General features: G+C 45.1%; 1 protein-coding gene across 1 annotated transcript in view; it reads left to right on the top strand.

The window, feature by feature from the left end:
- The window catches only part of LOC126176503 (facilitated trehalose transporter Tret1-like), a 51,005-nt gene that overhangs the window by 16,115 nt on the left and 14,881 nt on the right, over window positions 1-20,009 (top strand). Inside the window, exons 3-4 of the mRNA XM_049923658.1 lie at window positions 4,614-4,834; window positions 17,970-18,182. Coding sequence (XP_049779615.1) covers window positions 4,614-4,834; window positions 17,970-18,182 — 434 coding nt within the window. The remainder of the gene's footprint in view (window positions 1-4,613; window positions 4,835-17,969; window positions 18,183-20,009) is intronic.

The following is a 20,009-nucleotide window of genomic DNA, read 5'->3' as shown; positions in this document are numbered from 1 at the left end:
ATCAGGAACGAGCACCACTATGTTGTGCTTCAGTACCAAACTGACCTTTCCCGAGGTCGGCCTCTGGCATTTTTTCATTCTTCTGCAAATATTTGCCGACCTGTGTGGCCGAGCGGTTCTAGACGCTTCAGTCTGGAACCGCGCGACCGCTACGGTCGCAGGTTCGAATCCTGCCTCGGGCGTGGATGGGTGTGATGTCCTTAGGTTAGTTAGGTGTAAGTAGTTCTAAGTTCTAGGGGACTGATGACCTCAGATGTTAAGTCTCATAGTGCTCAGAGAGATTTGAACCATTTTTTTTGTAAATATTTCGTGTCACCATATTGCAGCCATGAGTTTTTACTCTGATACTATGGTTGGATAAAAGTGCACCACTGCCGTAACGTGATGGATGTACGTCAAATGGCATGCATGCTGTCTGTATCTGGTAGCAGAAGGTTAGTCAGTTAAAGTCGTGCAGTGAGCGGCGGCGGCTCTGTGAGTCAGTTGGAGTGTGTACTGTCTGAAAGTGCGAGAGGACAGTTCAAGCGTCTTACAAGACACTACACTCCAGCCTGCTACTGCAATATCTCGCGATATGACACTCGTCCCAGGCTGAGAAGAAAGTGACTTACATTCTGACACTGCATCCCATCGTCCTTCATGTAAATGCACGATGCTACACGGTGAACCCCGTGTTGGAGATCCTGCGTGCATGGGGGTGGGAGGTACTGGAAAATCCACCGTTTTGACCCGATATGAGTCTCTGAGATTACGAGCTGAGTCTATGACACTGTGACCTGTTCACCAAAATGAAGGAATCTCTTCGTACCCGTGCTACAACACAAGAGAAGACATTATTCGCGCCATAGGCGTTCCTTGCGAGGCATCGACAGACGTAGATGCACTGACGGTATACGACGCCTTCCATCTGTCTTGGGGAACGTGGTGAAGATGCGAGGCAATTATATTGAGGGCATGTAATAGGATGAACATCTGTCATGAACGTATGGTATATTTTATAGCAGTGTTGTGACTAATTTTCGTCCAAGCCATGTAGTGTCCTAATATTTACTCCTGCCTCTTCTAGGATTGGAACTGTTACATTTTTCTCTAAGTGTGTCATATATCTAGCACGCCAGCTAGAATAATTTAGCACTGGCTGGCTCTTGCGCGGATGTCAATAAGTCTGAGAGATATTGTCTTCTCCAAGGGCTTAGACTCGAATTACGTCTTTCAGTGGTCTGTCAAATTCTTCTCACAGTATCATGCCCTCCACCTCATCTTCGTACACAGTACTTTCTCTTCCCTAGCCCTTCTATATAATCCTTCATCCTTTCAGCTTTTCCTTCTTTCTTTACTGCTTCCTTGACATGCTTGTTCTTAATAAAACTATTGACGGTTAATTTTTTCTCGAAGAACTGATCCTGCCTCCGCAATGTCCCTGACCCGTGACAGCGCGTGGTCCGTGGGATGGGTGAACTTGAATGTTCGTCATCACACGTCAGCTTTGAGCCAGGATGTGCTATGTGACGTCGTTTGCTAACGAGATGGAATTTCGAAGCGTCCAGAGATTATACACTACTTTGGTAGTCCTAGTAACAAGTGAATACTTTGATTGCAATTTATGTGAACTATGAATTATATAAAAATGAATTTCCTTTTCGAAAATGAAATTTTTGCCTGCTTTGGTAATTCCTTTGGCTTTCTGTTCTGCTATATGACAGAGCGAGGTGGCGCAGTGGTTAGCACACTGGACTCGCATTCAGGAGGACTACGGTTCAAACCCTCGGCCGGGCGTCCTGATTTAGGTTTTCTGTGGTTTCCCTAAATCGCTTGAGGCAAATGCCGGGATTGTTCCTTTGACAGCGCACGGCCGACTTCCTCCTCCACCCTTCCCTAATCCGATGGGACTGATGAACTCGACTGCTACGGTCGCAGGTTCGAATCCTGCCTCGGGCATGGATGTGTGTGATGTCCTTAGGTTAGTTAGGTTTAAGTAGTTCTAAGTTCTAGAGGACTGATGACCACAGATGTTAAGTCCCATAGTGCTCAAATCCATTCGAACCATTTTGAACTGATGAACTCACTGTTTGGTCCCTTCCCCCAAATAAATCACCCAACCAACTGCTATCTGTTTTTGGATTTCTGTATCGCTAAAGTAAAGTCGTACCCTATGAATAGCTGGGAGACCCCGAAGGGTAGGTTCAGTCGCCGAATAGGAAAGGTTTTCCCTATCTTTCGCGCCGTAGGCACCTTATCCTCGCGCAGTGTGAGCACTGTGTACGTATAGTATAGGTGACTGTGATGGGTGGTGTCATGTTCACGTTGGACATGATGAGGGAAGGGAGAGGGTGAAACCCGTTGCCGGTACGTAGTCTATTCGTCTCGAAGAGCACAAAGGGGGCCGCAGAGCTTAACGTTTCCATACGACGGACGAATCCCATCAACAGTGTCGCATGCCCTCACTTCATGAGACACTGCAGAGAGGTTTGGAACTGAACCCAGGGCGTTTGGCGCAAAGAGTGGTTATCAGGGACTCCATTCCACATCTCTCCTCTACCCTCTACCGTAAAGGCAAATAGGAACATATTAAAGCGCATATGGTCACCCATCCAAATAGGGGCTACGCGCATTGATGTTTAACTGTGGTGATCTGACTGTGTATCACTCGGCACGGCGCTTGACTATGCATCGGTACTGGTCTTCTCAGTTGAGTTGTAAAGGCAAATGAAGTTTTCGATAGCAGTTAGACTGCTTTGCGCTCATTTGGTAGTTTTTTGCATTTTTGAAACGTGTTATATCGTGTTTTTCCGGCTCTTTCGTTCTTGATATTTCACCAGTACTGCTAGGTATCCTAGATTTTAGTTTGTCCCCGTTCTACACTACTGGCCATTAAAATTGCTACACCACGAAGATGACGTGCGAAATTTAACGGACAGGAAGAAGATGCTGTGATATGCAAATGATTAGCTTTTCAGAGCATTCACACAAGGTTGGCGCCGGTTGCGACACCTACAACGTGCTGACATGGGGAAAGTTTCCAACCGATTTCTCATACACAAACAGCAGTTGACCGACGTTGCCTGGCGAAACGTTGTTGTGATGCCTCGTGTAAGGAGGAGAAATGCGTACCATCACGTTTCCGACTTTGATAAAGGTCGGATTGTAGCCTATCGCGACATTGCTGCTCTCGTTGGTCGAGATCCAATGACTGTTAGCAGAACATGGAGTCGGTGGGTTCAGGAGGATAATACTTAACGCCGTGCCGGATCCCAACGGCCTCGTATCACTAGCAGTCAAGATGACAGGCATCTTATCCTCATGGCTGTAACGGATCGTGCAGCCACGTCTCGATCCCTGAGTCAACAGATGGGGACGTTTGCAAGACAACAACCGTCTGCTCGAACAGTTCGACGACGTTTGCAGCAGCAGGGACTATCAACTCGGAGACCAGAGCTGTGGTTACCCTTGACGCTGCATCTCAGACTGTAGGACCTACGATGGTGTACTCAGCGACGAACCTGGGTGCACGAATGGGAAAACGTCATTTTTTCGGATGAATCCAGGTTCTGTTTACCGCATCACGGTGGTCGCGTCCGTGTTTTCTGACATCGCGATGAACGCACATTGGCAGTGTGTATTCGTCATCGCCATACTGACGTATCACCTGGCGTGATGGTATGGGGTGCCATTGGTTACATGTCTCTGACACCTCTTGTTCACATTGACGGCACTATGAACAGTGGACGTTGCATTTGAGATGAGTTACGACCCGTGGCTATATCCTTCATTCGATCTTTGCGAAACCCTACATTTCAGCAGGATAATGCACGACCGCATGTTGCAGGTCCTGTACGGGCCTTTCTGGATACAGAAAATTTTCGGTTGCTGCCCTGGCCAGCACATTCCCCAGATCTCTCACCAATTGAAAACGTCTGGTCAATGGTGGCCGAGCAACTGGCTCGTCACAATACGCCAATCACTACTCTTGATGAACTGTAGTATCGTGTTGAAACTGCATGGGCAGCTGTACCAGAACACGCCATCCAAACTCTGTTTGACAATGCTCAGGCGTATCAAGGCCGTTATTACGGCCAGAGGTGGTTGTTCTGAGTACTGATTTCTCAAGATCTACGCACCCTAATTGCGTGAGAATGTAACCACATGTCAGTTCTAGTATAATATATTTGTCCAATGAATACCCGTTTATCATCTGCATTTCTTCTTGGTGTAGCAATTTTAATGGCCAGTAGTATAAGTCCCCGATTACTCATGTTTGTCCAGTTAGCTTCAATATTTATTTTTAAGTATTTTTACGATTCTGTATCTGATGTTTATATTTTCGTGGCAAATCGTGTTCGTGTAGGATTTTAGGATTCGATATCACATTGTTGGTCAAAACTAACGAGTGATAGTATTATTTTTCCCATGTGGTTTATGATAAACCATCAGTGAGATATCGCATACTTGAGATAATTTATGACCCCTCTTCCCCACCGAATTGAAGCCATTGTCAACACTAGAGGGTGATATACCCCGGGAAAGATTAATTTTTTCTTCGGTGTGCTTAATTTCTTGTGCAAAGTGGAGGGTGGACGGAGGAGCTGGCTGAGGCACCACGTGTGCTGCGACAGGTATACTGTACGTGTACGTGGTGGGGAAGGCGGTGTCGCTGCAGACGCTGGGCCTGGCGTGCGGCGCGGTGCCCGTCGCCTTCACGGTGCTCTTCTTCTTCGCGCCCGAGACGCCGCTCTACCTGCTGGGCCGCGGCCGCCGCGAGGACGCCATCGCGGCGCTGCGTTGGCTGCGGGGGCCGGCCGCAGACATCTCGGGGGACCTCGCCGAGATGGACGAGGTGGGCGCTGCAGATTCTACTGTAACCTACACCAGTACATTGTCACTTATACAATGTTGTTGTTGTTGTGGTCTTCAGTCCTGAGACTGGTTTGATGCAGCTCTCAATGCTACTCTATCCTGTGCAAGCTTCTTCATCTCCCAGTACTTACTGCAACCTACATCCTCCTGAATGTGCTTAGTGTGTTCTTCTCCTGGTCTCCCTCTACGATTTTTACCCTCCACGCTGCCCTCCAATACTAAATTTGTGATCCCTTGATGCCTCAGAACATGTCCTACCAACCGGTCCCTTCTTCTTGTCAAGTTGTGCCACAAACTCCTCTTCTCCCCAGTTCTATTCAATACCTCCTCATTAGTTATGTGATCTACCTATCTAATCTTCAGCATTCTTCTGAAGCACCACATTCGAAAGCTTCTATTCTCTTCATGTCCAAACTATTTATCGTCCATGTTTCACTTCCATATATGGCTACACTCCATACAAATACTTTCAGAAACGACTTCCTGACACTTAAATCTATACTCGATGTTAACAAATTTCTCTTATTCAGAAACGCTTTCCTTGCCATTGCCAGTCTACATTTTATATCTTCTCTACTTCGACCATCATCAGTTATTTTGCTACTCAAATAGCAAAACTCCTTTACTACTTTAAGTGTCTCATTTCCTAATCTAATTCCCTCAGCATCACACGATTTAATTCGACAACATTCCATTATCCTCGTTTTGCTTTTGTTGATGTTCACCTTATATCCTCCTTTCAAGCCACTGTCAATTCCGTTCAACTGCTCTTCCAAGTCCTTTGCTGTCTCTGACAGAATTACAATGTCATCGGCGATCCTCAATGTTTTTCTTTCTTCTCCATGGATTTTAATACCTACTCCGAGTTTTTCTTTCGTTTCCTTTACTGCTTGCTCAATATACAGATTGAATAACATCGGGGAGAGGCTACAACCCTGTCTCACTCCCTTCCCAACCACTGCTTCCCTTTCATGCCCCTCGACTCTTATACAATGAGGCGACAAAATTCGTTTGATAGCGATAGGCACATACAGGGTGTTTCACTAAATGTGTTTGCCTCTGTAAATTACGAAGTAATAGGGGACGTAAATATTTATTGCGGTAGGTCACCATAAGAAACGTTACACTCTCTGCGGAGCTATGAACATAGTTTATTGTTTTATTATCCGAAGAGTTACAGCAAAAGGATACAATTTTTTAAGTGGAACAATAGTTGTTTCTATCATGCAATGGAATCAGTAACACCAGCTGTGTATACATCAATTTAAATTACATTCCTATCATTTTTGGTTTGGCAGCTACAACCCTTCAAAGCTTCAACTATCAATCTCTAGTTCTGAAGTTCAGCATACGTTAAGATAACAGATTTTTTTATTGTGGGTGAGGTTTGTCGGCATTTCTACTGAATTGTTTAAGCATGCCGCAAGTATTTCAAACGATATATTACTTGTGGTCGGGTTTTGTAATGGAAAAGCTGCTGCTGCTTCTAGAGAAAACGGTATAAAAGTTCCTAAGTGCAGAGCACCATATTAGGAGCGTTGACTCGTGTTTTTCCTAAACTGAATTAGGCTGCTGTAGTGACCAGCTATCATACCTCACCTGAACCTGCAAATGGACAGAAAAAAATATGCATCACGAACAAATTATCCAAATGGGACGAGGATCGATGTACATATAGAGAGAAACAATGATTACAATTTCAGAAAAGTTGGATGAATTATCAAAGAGAGAGAGTTCCACAAATGCAGCAAGTCAATAACGTGTTAGTCCTTCTCCGGCACTTATGCAAGCACTTATTCTTGTTATTGAGTGACAGGGTTGTTGGATGTCCTCTGCAGAGACATTCTGCTACATTCAGTGTAATTGGCGCGTTAGATCGTCAAAATATCGAGCTGATCCAGATGTTCCAAACGTTCTCAGCAGGGGACAGATCCAACGACCTTGCTGGCCAAGGTAGGGTTTCGCAAGCACGAAGAGATGCAGTAGAAATTCCACTGTGTGCGGGAGGGCATTATCTTGCTGAAAGGTAAACAGACGATGGCTTGTCATGAACACTAACAAAGCGGGATATACAAGATCGTCAACGTACCGCTATGCTGTAACGATTCCTTGGATGACAACCCAAGGGATCCTCTTGTGAAAAGAAATGGGACCCCACACCATCACTCCTGGTTGCCGGTCCTTATGGTGGTCGATAGATGGGTTGGTATCCCTCTACTGTCTGGGGCGTCCCGAGACACGTCTCCGTTGGTCGTCAGCGCTCAGTTCGAAGTGAGACTCATCACTGGAGACAGTTCTACTCCATTCAGTGACATTCCAGGCCGAAGACTTGTCTAAAGACACCGCGGACAGTGGTGGGCTACCAATTTGACTGTCGCCCGCCATACGGGGTTGGGGTTGGGTTGTTTGGGGGAAAAGACCAAACAGCGAGGTCATCGGTCTCATCGGATTAGGGAAGGACGAGGAAGAAAGTCGGCCGTGCCCTTTCAAAGGAACCATCCCGGCATTTGCCTGGAGCGATTTAGGGAAATCACGGAAAACCAAGTCAGGGTGGCTGGACGCGGGATTGAACCATCGTCTTCCCGAATGCGAATCCAGTGTGCTAACCACTGCGCCAACACGTTCGGTGCCCGCCATACGGCCCGACAACCACGAGTGATGATCTGCGCTGCCATATCCATTTCATAACACAACCCATTCGGTTGTCATCCGCGGCACATAACACCACAGCGGTACTTCGACGATATTCTACACCCTGTTTTGTTGCTCTTGATAGCAGGCCATCGTGGGCTTACATTTCAGCAATACCATGCCAGCCCACATAAGGCGAGAGTTTCTACTGTTTGTCTTCGTACTTGTCAAATCCTACCTCGGCCAGTGAGGTCATTAGATCTCTCCCCAACTGAGAACGTTTGGGGAATTATGAGCAAGGCACTCCAATCATCTCGAGATTTTGACGATGTAACTCGGTAATTGGACAGAATATGGAACGATATCCCTGGGGAGGACATCCAACAACTCTATCAGTCAATGCCAGTCCGAATAACTGCTAGCATAAGGGCACGACGTGGATCGACGAGTTATTGACTTGCTCAATTTGTGAAGCCCTTCTCTTGAACAAATCATTCAATTTGTCTGAAATTGTAATCACTTGTTTGTCTCTTTATGTGTATCACATCTACCGATTTCCATCCCATTCGGATAATTCTTTCGTGGTGTGTAGTGTTTTTGTCTCAGATTGTCTTATTCAGTTCACAGAAAGTAGTCTCCCAACAAGCACACACACAATTTCATCACGTAACGGTGCTGCAGTTACAAGAATATAGTGAACATTACGTATATACTTTCTCTTATTGTTGTCATTTACAGTGGATTCAACAACTTCAAGAAAGAGATGAGGTAAACGAGTGGAATTTTGTCGTTGTCTATTTCAAAATTACCGGGTAAACCCATTAATTCTGTTTACTGATGAAGCCACTTTCACTGGTGATGGAACCGATAACACTCGTAACTGAAATTGGTGATCGAACGAATTCCTACATGGCTTTGTGGAGACACAAACTATGTGATCAAAAGTATCCGGACTCCCTCAAAAACATACGTTTTTCATATTAGGTGCATTGTGTTGCCACCTACTGCCAGGTACTCCATATTAGCGAACTCAGTAATCATTAGACATCTTGATAGAGCAGAATGAGGCTCTCTGCAGAACTCACGGACTTTGAACGTGGTCAGGTGATTGGGTGTCACTTGTGTCATACGTCTGTCGCGAGATTTCCACACTCATAAACATTCCTAGGTCCACTGTTTCCGATGTGATAGTGAAGTGGAAACGTGTAGGGACACGTACAGCACAAAAGCGTCCAGGCCGACCTCGTCTCTTGACTGACAGAGACCGCCGACATTTGAAGAGGGTCGTAATGTGTAATAGGCAGACAGCTATCCAGCCATCACACAGGAATTCCAAACTACATCAGGGTCCACTGCAAGTAATGTGACAGTTACGTGGGAGTTGAGAAAACTTGAATCTCATCGTCGAGCAGCTGCTCATAAGCCACACATCACACCGGTAGAAGCCAAACGACGCCTCGCTTGGTGTAAGGAGCGTAAACATTGGACGATTGAACGGTGGAAGAACGTTGTGTGGACTGACGAATCACGGGACACAATGTGACGATCCGATGGCAGGGTGTGGGTATGGCGAATGCCCGGTGAACGTCATCTACCAGCGTGTGTAGTGCCAACACTAAAATTCGGAGCAACGGTATTATGGTGTGGTCGTGTTTTCCATGGAGAGGGCTTGCACCCCTCATTGTTTTGTGTGGCACTAGCACAGCACAGGCCTATACTGATGTTTTAAGAACCTTCTTGCTTCCCACTGTTGAAGAGCAATTCGGGGATGCCGATTGCATCTTTCAACACGATCGAACACCTGTTCATAATGCACGGCCTGTAGCGGAGTGGTTACATGACAATAACATTCCTGTAATGGAGTGGCCTGCACAGAGTCCTGACCTGAATCCTACAGAATACCTTTGGGATGTTTTGGAACACCGACTTCGTGCCAGGCCTCACCGACCAACATCGATACCTCTCCTCAGTGCAGCACTCCGTGAAGAAAGGGCTGCCATTCCCCAAGAAATCTTCCAGCACCTGATTGAACGTATGCCTGCGAGAGTGGAAGTGGTCATCAAGGCTCAGGCTGCGCCAACACCAAGTTGAATTCCAGCATGACCGATTGAGGGCGCCACGATCTTTTAAGACATTTTCAGCCAGGTGTCCGGATACATTGATCACATAGTGTATGTGCAAGATATGTGCAAGAACGGTTCTTCGTAAACGTCTGGTGTAGGATGATAGACAATCTGCTGAATGTGCCTGCTGAGTTACCACAACACCTCACTTTAACGCGTCGTCTAGAATTTCTTGAAAATGAGCCTCTAGCATTATTGACAGCGGTTTCTGTGACTCCGACGTAGAGTATGTTCTTCCAGCATGATGGGGCTCTACGCATTCTAGTCGCCAGGTGACGCACCATGAAAACCTAACATTCTCCGTAAGATAGAAATTGTCGTTTCTTCACCATCGAATTCCCTATATCTTATCGATTTGGAGTTTTACCTGTGGGGTGGTTGAAAGACGAAATCTACAAACCAGTACACAGAAAAGAGGAACTTATAATTCGGAATATGAATGACGCTGCCCCTATAAAAGAATGCCAAGATAAAATCAGAGGAGTTACACGTGGTATTGTAGAGAAAATTCGTAAGTGTTCTGAACTCGGAGGGGTAATTTACGAATAATAACTTTGATCTTAATCCTTTGGTTTTACTCAAGACTTACTGTGAGTATTCGTTTGGTTACATTCCGATTGCTATTTTTCTGTAACCAATAACAACTGGACACTTATTACATGGAATGGTTTATTCGATTTAGTTTATCCTCCCGAGATGATTGCTGTTACTACTGCAACACTGCAAACGGTGAACATACTGACTTAAGCAACTTTCACAAACGGCACATTGCTATTGTCCGGCGTCTGGGAACAAGTATGTCGGAAACGGCGAAGCTTTTCGGCTGTTCGGTTGCTATTGTCTTGATCGTCGCCGCGTGGTTTATGGCGCCTTGCCACGGTTCCGCCGGCTCCCCCCGTCGGAGGTTCGATTCCTCTCTCGGGCATGGGTGTGTGTTATCCTTAGCGTAAGTTAGTTTAAGTTAGATTAGGTTGTCTGTAAGCCTAGAGACCGATTACCTAAGCAGTTTGGTCCCATAAGAACTTACCACTAATTTCCAACTTCTTGATCGCCTGCAGAAAGTAGTTGAAGGACAGTGAAACCACCAGTAAGCAACAAGAAGTTCGACGTCCGTACCTTGTCTGTGACCAAAGAGATCAGTGTATTGCCGGTTCTGTAAAGCACGATATGCGGCGAACTGTGACAGATCTGACGACACATGGCAAAGCTGCTGTAGACACAAGTGTTTCTGATCATACTGTTCAGCGAACATTGTTGAACATGAACATGGGGCTGCACGTCAGACGACCCTACATGTTCCATGTTGACCCAATGACGTCGTCAATTACTACTACAGTGAGCACGGTATTATAGAGATTGGACCGCTCATTGGAAAAGTGTCGCCTTTTCAGCTGAATCATGTTTCTGACTACTGCAGTTTGATCGTTGTGTCCGAATAATCTGTCATCCAAGTGTATGGCTGCTCGAAACATACAACGTGCCACGGAAACAGGTCAGTGTCGGCAGTGTGTAACCGTCCACCTGAGTTTCCATGGAACTTGTGGTAGAAATCGAAGGTACCATGACAGCTGTGGATTACGTGAACGTTATGACAGACCACGTGCATCCCTTCCTGCTTGATGTCTTGCTCGAGAGTGATGGCATCCTCCAGCAGGATAACTATCCACGTCACAAGACCAGCAATCGTTTACAGTAGTTCGAGGAGTGTCATAGTGAACTTAGTTTGATGACTTGGCCACTAAATTCACCTAATACGTGATGGAATACACATCTTGGACGCTATCGAGAACGAGCAACGTGCCCACAAGTCAGCGCTCCATAATTAATGAGAACAGCCTGACCATTGCGTGGACATCAAATGGTTCAAATGGCTCTGAGCACTATGGGACTTAACTTCTAAGGTCTTCAGTCCCCTAGAACTTAGTACTACGTAAACCTAACTAACCTAAGGACATCACACACATCCATGCCCGAGGCAGGATTCGAACCTGCGACCGTAGCGGTCGCGCGGTTCCAGGCTGTAGCGCCTAGAACCGCTCGGCCATCCCAGACGGCGCGTAGACATCTGTTAGCACATAACTCCGCAAACATACCAAGCAGTTGCGGCCTGTCAAGCAAAATCGTTGCTGTATTGCGTTCTAAACACAGACACATGCGTTACTTTGCAGGTGGTCATAATATTTTGGCTTACCAGGGTAAAGTCACTATTTCTAGATAATCACATAATAACAAAGACATCGCTTCCACCTCGATTATTTGTTACCTCCCAAGTTTTGTTCATTCTATATCCACAGTTGGCCAGTTTCGGGTTAATGTGCACGCTATCATTGCAATATGCACATACAATCAGTGAGGGCTTGTTAATGCGTAAAAATATTGTCTCTCTGTATCCACATTGACATAGACAAAAGAACTGCCACGATTTATCCCAATACAGTCACGGTGTTCGTACATGTTACTAGTATGTCAGAATGGAATCTTCGTTTTCTGACATATAAACAGAATTTTAATTTATAAATAAAATTTCCACAAACTGAGAATTGTAAGCTTACAATAAATTGAAATTCAGTTCCATTTTCCCTTTATCAGTTCCTTTCTTACTGTTGCTTACAATATAGCAAATATTTTCCATTTCCACACTGCCACGCGGGATTAGTCGAGCGGTCTCGGGCGCTGCAGTCATGGACTGTGCGACTGATCCCGGCGGAGGTTCGAGTCCTCCCTTGGGCTTGGGTGTGTGTGTTTGTCCTTAGGATAATTTAGGTTAAGTAGTGTGTAAGCTTAGGGACTGATGACCTTAGCAGTTAAGTCCCATAAGATTTCACACACATTTACGTTTTTTTACAGTTCCACACTTTTAGAAGGTTAGGTGACTATAACATTTGTTGTGCACAGCTGTCTACATGATATTTCTTTCGACACTGAAAGACGTGTGGCAGCAACACCTTAACCGAGTCCGAAGAGTTCTTCCATGACACATTCCACAAGCTTTTTAAACGATATCGAAAAGTGTAATGCTGGTCACACCGTTAAGTTTGAATCCGGACATATTTTTACTTTCTCTTACAAGGATAAATGAAAAAAAATATAAGGCGCCAATTTCAGACCAGATACTTAGGTGTCTCTCTTGTTCAGAGCTGGACCAGTGGTCCTTACATTGAACGAGCAAGCAACAGTCACTCTCTTTTACAATGTTATCGGTACTGTTGCAGGCAGGTTCCACTCCCCATCCAATGTTATCAAATTGTATCTAAACATCTTAGTAGCGCCTGTGCTAATATATAGATTATGTGTCTGGGCCCAGAGATTAGGTCTGGTGAAGCCAACCACGGCGCTAAGAGGGATACAGAGAAAATTTTATACTGAGGCGTATTGATGCGGTAAGCACATCACCGACTGATGATTTGTTTTCATAATGGGGCTTCGTCCCCGAAACTTAGTACTTTGTCAAAAGGCAGTCATCTTTTGACTGAGAAAGTAACAAAGACACAGAGTTGAGAAAATAATGACTTGTATTTAAAAAAATAATGCCATTCATACTTTCGCCAGGCGGGTAAGGAAGTCAGTCCGAAATTCCATCTATTATAGTCCTGCTCTTTCCACCTAAATAGCAAGCGATCTGGTATTGCTGCAGAGCGAGTCCAATTGAGGAACATTGCGGAGGGAATTTCCAGGTTCTGGATTTTGCTTACAACCAATGGAGGTATCCCAGAAAACTTCAGCGTAACTGGAAATTACATCTGTTATTAATGTATTCCTGGGACAATAGATTCCAGACCAAAATATGAAGACTAATTCGTTTTTGAGTATTATTTTGTGTAAGCTGGTGAAATCGATAACTGGTTCGAAATTTGTAGCGTAACTTCTCGCACAGACTGCATCCAGGAGCGTATGTTTAGACAGTAGGGAGATATAAAACTTCAGACATTGAGAAACTTCAGAGTATGGAACATACAAGAGAGATTGAAAATTAACAGAGATATGAAATTCTCACAATTCTAACGTGAGGTAGAGATATGATCGAACGCCGAATGTGACCTCGTTGAAAGGAAGTGTTCACTTGACTAATGAGAGATCGCCCCGTATATGCACAGGTTGTCTCGGTGGAGAGGCAGACATCCAAAGCAGAGATGTCATTGAGTTGTTAAATGACATAGAAAAGGCAAACATCCTTACAATGTTATGGGACAGAATGTCAAAACATGCTATGATACAAACTCTGGTGTAAAATACAACGTATGACGAAAAAAGAGAAGTATCCAGGAGGGGAGGAGGAAATGATATGAAACTTGACAGGCTGAGAGGCCATTTGATGTTATTTCCGCGATTACAAAATCGTGCAAATTTACGAAGAACTTCGCAGTATGAACACACTTATCATTATTGTGTGTCAGGCTCCTCTGACCTGGATGCACGCACTGATTGGTTTGCGAAGGGTGTCATTAAACCGTTGTATCCTCTCCAGAGGCAAGTTGGTCCACAACTGCTGAAACTGGTCCTTAGTGTACTGGATGTTGGCACTCGGACAGATGTCCGAGTTGATTACAGACGTTTTCTGTCGGGGACAGATTTGGGAGCTTGCTGTCCCCGGGAGTACCTCAATATCGCTCAAACAGTTCATGGTGTTGATGAGGTCCCATACTCTGAGGAGCAGAGGGGACGAAGCGGGAGACCCGCACCGCTGTACTAGGCAAGGTCCTAGTGGAGGTGGTTTGCCATTGCTTTCCTCCGATCGTAATGTCGTAATGATTGATGATCATGAAGACGACACCCAGTCATGTCGAGGCAGGAAAAATCTCTGACTCGCGGGGAATCGAACCCGGGACCCCGTGCACGGGAAGCGAGAACGCTACCGCAAGACCACGAGCTGCGGACAGTTCATGGAGAGATGGGCTATGTGCAGGCGAGCATTGTTCTGTAGAAAAATAGCTCTACAACGCTGCGCATTAGAGGTAACAGGCGAAACGCAAGATGTCCGTGGCGTACCGTTGTGCTGTCAGAATTCCCTCAATCACTACCAACCGTGATGACAAGTAACACCACATGACAGCAGGAGAAACACCGCTATGCCTCTCAGTGCAGAGCTAATATTCATCGCGGAACGGAATGCGATGACGTTCATCAGCAGTGCATACTTTACGCTGACGGCACCACTCCAAACGTTGTTGTTTGTGTTGTGATGCTAACGGCAGCCTACACATGGGACGGTAATTTCACAGTACGGCTGTTGCAACTCTCCAACCAGTGGTACGTGATGACACAGAATGTTGCTGGCAGTTCATTACTTGTTCTCCGACGACAGGCGTAGATTAGAAGGGGCTACGACGTGCTTGGAGCACAATACGGCGAACCTCCCTTGTGGTGACGACGAATATGCCGGCCCTGACGTTCCCGTGCAGTCCAGTTCGGGCCACTGTGACGTCCTAGTGCTCCACAAATCTGGATGAGGCACGATTCGATCAGCCACCCAAATTGAGATCCACAGTCAGGCCCTTTTCGTACTTTCAGATGCTGATAAGGTTGTCTCAGACGAGTACGCGGCATCTCCGTGTTCTTTGTAGTGATTGCTCAACATGTGACGCTGCCAACGCCACTGTAACTCGTGATAACACAAACAACACCAGTGCACTCTGCTGGTCGTTCTATCTGCCACAGAGAATTGGTTGGTTGGTTGGTTGGTTTGGGGGAAGGGACCAAACAGCGAGGTCGTCGGTTCCGTCGGGATAGGGAAGGATGGGGAAGGAAGTCGGCCGTGCCCTTTCAAAGAAAGCATTCCGGCAATTGCCTGAAGCGATTTAGGGAAATCACGGAAAACCTAAGTCATGATGGCCTGATGCAGGTCTGAACCATTGTCCTCCCGATCAGTGTGCTAACCACTGCGCCACCAAGATCGGTGGAATAGGAATTTTAGTGACTCACCTATCTGCCGATGGTGTTTAGCTACAGTTCCATTGCCTTGTCTTCTGAGTACTTAACATTTTTCGTCAGGCAGTGTGTTATTCACTGTAGATGAAATAGCAGTTGTGTTATTTCTTTACTTAGGAAACTGATATTGCGAATGAGCAATTATTTCCAGTTTTTATAGGGAGCAGATCTACAGCGGGGCAAGAGCTTTGCGCTGTGTGGCGTTCTAAATATAGGAAAGTATTTATCGAATATTGTGAAAAATCCTAAGTTAACAGAGTAGTTAACCGCTGTTTAGAAGTATTTAGTGAGCTCACCAGACAAAAAATTAGTCACTTCAGCGGGCATGTACAGATGAATCGTTAAGACTTTACAGATGGCACAGCGATCGAGTGACGTGCTCAACTCTACGTGCACTGCATAAGGAAATAGCGATCACTGAGACAATGTTTGAAGTGGTCGTTGTACGTAGATATGGGTAAATGTAAGGACGTGACAGAGCTGCAAAAAGGGAGGAATCTAGTTTGGTCGGGCCCAAGGCCAGGTGGTGTGTGAAGTTGCTGCTTTCTTTGGTGTTTCGTGGCGGACTATTCATTGTGTCTACAAGCAGTGGTGTAACAAGGCGTCAGAATTATGGTCAGAAAAGAACCTGACTGAGAGCGTCCGGAGAGACGTTCCACGGCTTTTGAATCAAAATCGCTGCCACACCCGACGAGAATTACTGCAGGCAGTCAGTGAGGGTTTATCCCAACCTGCTATCGAGAGAATATTGCTACTGGATTTGTACACAATCAACATTCGGAGCTAGTCACTGCGTAAGAGACCACTGCTCACACCTGAATTTGCGCTCTGCCAAAACTACCGCTCGATAGTTTTGGTACACTACGTAAGTGATGTAAGTGTAGGATTACAGGTAGTGTCGGTAGCATTGGTAGGGAAACAATCATAAATGAATGCCTGAGAAAGAAGCAACTGGGAGCCGACGACTTCTCTTTGTTTTTTGTTTGTTTGTTTAAGACGTAATTAGAATTGTACATCGTTTAGTGTTAGTCCATTGCCTATTATGTGTCCTTTCAAAATATAAATTACATTTTGTAAGTAAGAAAAGTTAGTAGATAGCGTAACTTCCGCGCTTTCTTGTGATTGAAGCAATTAAGTTTCGTGCAAGTAGACTTCGCATGCGCAAACATAAAAAATGCATGTAATTAATGTTATTTTGTACTCAATGGAACATTCTTAAAAAATATGTTCAAATGCGTGTGTGAATTCCTAAGAGACCAAACTGCAGAGGTCATCGGTCCATAGACTTACACGCTACTTAAACTATCTTATGCTAAGAACAACACACACATCCATGCCCGAGGGAGGACTCAAACCTCCAGCGGGAGGGGCCGCACAATCCGTGACATGGCGCCTCAAACCGCGTGGCCACTCCGCGCGGCGAACATTCTTCAACACGATCAAAGACAAGACTTCCCTGTTATTATTAATAAACGTGAAAGCTGTTTATGAATAACAGAAACATGTTTTATATAAGCTCGAAGTATTCAAGCCATGTTTTTTTCGTTTTTTATTTTACCTTATTTTTGAGGAAATTGCATTTTCCAGCGCCAAATGGTAAGGTATTATCACTTTCTTTTACTTTTGCTACAAAATTTCACCGTTCCGCGTTACAAATCAACAATTTTCGAATAAAACATGAAGCAAATATTCACGATTTCATTTTTGCAATAAATAGTGTTTATTGCTACGTAACAGATTGGAGGATAAGTATTTAGAGCAGAAACGTTCCCTGGATTACACGGCCCTTTGTGTATACTCAGTCGGTATCGAGACAGTCCACCGCTTCCGGTTTATAGGGGAAACTAGTAAGACACTGATCACAAACGCAAACAAAGCGATCGAAATGAGCAAGGTGCAATAGGTTTACAATACGCCTAACTCGCAGGTAACGCGGTTATGATCTAACAGACCAAACCTACTTGGAAAACTTCTGTAGTCTACCCTTAGCTATGATAGCCTACGGTAGTTTTACAACTATGCTCATTCCTGTTTTTCATGACGACAACAGCAAAGATTATCGGGAACTTTTCTGAATACTCGCTCACCCTATTACATCTCGACTGGCCTGCAAAGTCTCCTGACTTGAACCCTTAGGAACTCAGAGGAACATGGAACAGTGGAAAAAGGCGGACACCCGCGTCCCCGCAATTTGGTGGAATTGCGCGATCAAATCCTCAGCGAGTGATTTAACCTGGACGTGACGTATCTGCACCACCTTGTGGACTCATTTCCTAGTCGAATCCAGGCGGTTATCAAATCCAAGGTTTGGAATTACACCATATTAAAAGATAATTGTAAAGATTCCTCTATGGGTGACTAATTCTTTTTCGTCTGGTGCGCTTAGTTATTCTACGGTCGCTTCTAGTTACGAGGTGCTGCTTGGATCTTTGGCAGGTGATAACGTCGGCGAAGCAGCGGAAGGACGGCGTGTTGTCCCTGGTGAGGTCCCGCGCTGCGGTGAAGGGCCTGGCCACAGGGGTGGGGCTCATGATCTGCGAGCAGCTGTCCGGCGTCAACGTCATCATCTTCTTCTCCGTCAGCATCTTCGCCAGCGCCGGCATCGCCCTCGACGCCAACACTTGCTCCATCATACTCGGCTGCGTTCAGGTCAGTAGTCTCTTTTCACTGGCTTTTTGCTGGCAGCAGTACGTCCATTTACAAGTGCAACATCGTAATACACCAAAGAAGGGGACGCAGCCATTCTTCTCCACCTCCATCGTGAAGTGAATATTCGGATGGATTCAATTCAGATGTCCTATCAGGCCACACAATAAAAGTTCCTAATACATATTTGAGAAGAAAAAAAACCACTCAGGTTTCAAAGTAGCCGACTTCAGGGAACTTTCCTCGAAATCTTCCACAAACAGGCTGCCTATAACAGATGACATCTGACCCCCTATCGCATCTCCATTTGCCTGCTCACAGAACTGGTCACTGAAGAAAAAGCATGTGGTAGTCAGCACATGTGAAGTAGATTCGTTAATTGAACACCAAACCAAACGTCAATCAACCTTAATGAATCAAAGAAAAGCGAGTGGCTGAGATCAGACTCATTCAAACGCAACCCCCCTTGTCGACGTAAGAAATCCTCCGAGTCCTAATGAGCTCAACGGAATAGCGACATGTTTGGTGTACGGTATGTCAGAGTACTAATGTTACAGTAGATAAAATATGACCTCTTTCTTTGTGAATCTTCGGAAGGCCATTTAATCTAGACGCCACAGAACAACAAGAAATAAAACACTTGATGTAATATCTTGCGATAAGAAACTCTTCTTCGGGAGTGTGTTATCCTTTCTCTCAACACTTTTCGCTGGGTCAACACCGATGTTACGATACGTTGAATCAGGTAGTAAACACTGAATCTTTTGAACGTAGTTATGCTTGCTTAATACAACTGTCACAGAGCCCATGTCCGCGAGTGAGAGAACAATAAATATCTGGATCCACCCTCAGTGAAAGCAGGGCAGCCGTCTGAGCTATTATTAACGTATATTACTTTTGGGCGAACATAGTCCAGTCAACACTTAACATGCGTCTCTCCTAACTTTGTAGTTTAAAAACAGACTTTTCTTGAGAACTTATAAAATAAATAACAAGTAAATACTTTGGCGTAGGTTCAAAATTTAAACAATTCTTCGTGCAAAGCTTTCTCCCCGAGACTGATCACAGAGCGTTGAGACGTAAAATTAGACTTCAAGCCACGGAAACGTTCAAACTTCGTCGAAAGCTGGGCAGTTGCAGAACGAAATTCCTTGTCAGACTGCGACCAGAAAACACTGTCCAGCCGATCCCTGGGTAATGCCGAAATTTTCGAATCAGTCATTAAATGAAGCTGAAATAATTCCTTCGAAACAAAATTCAGCTATCGATGAGTATCGATAACTCTTGACGTTGCTGACATTTGATTGTGCTTTGTTATTTTCCGGCATATGGTCTGCGTACCGATGTTTCCACTTTCCAGGCATAGTGCTCCCTGCTTGAATTTCTGCCTTGAAAATGACAGGGTTTGCACCATTCTAAATGTTAGCAGTTGTTGAAATCGTCACCATACTGCAGTCCCATAAGTTATTTAAACATTTTGTACGTCGGGAGAAATTTAAACTTAAAAAAAAATTGTTCAAATGGCTCTGAGGCCTATGGGACTCAACTTTTGAGGTCATCAGTCCCCTAGAACTTAGAACTACTTAAACCTAACTAACCTAAGGACATCACACACATCCATGCCCGAGGCAGGATTCGAACCTGCGACCGTAGCGGTCTCGCGGTTTCAGACTGTAGCGCCTAGAATCGCTCGACCACTCCGGCCGGCTTTAAGCTTCAAATTATAGATTTGCATTCGTATTAAGTAACTTGCCAGTCAGACACAGTACGACGATTAGAGATGTTACGTATCGGCAGAACTCAATTAGAAGCTTTTGTGGATGATCCTAT

This window comes from Schistocerca cancellata, chromosome 3 (genome assembly GCF_023864275.1).
Source record: "Schistocerca cancellata isolate TAMUIC-IGC-003103 chromosome 3, iqSchCanc2.1, whole genome shotgun sequence".
Lineage (NCBI taxonomy): Eukaryota > Metazoa > Arthropoda > Insecta > Orthoptera > Acrididae > Schistocerca > Schistocerca cancellata.
The sequence above is the reverse complement of the archived record's forward strand: the minus strand, read 5'-3'. Positions and strand labels throughout refer to the sequence as shown.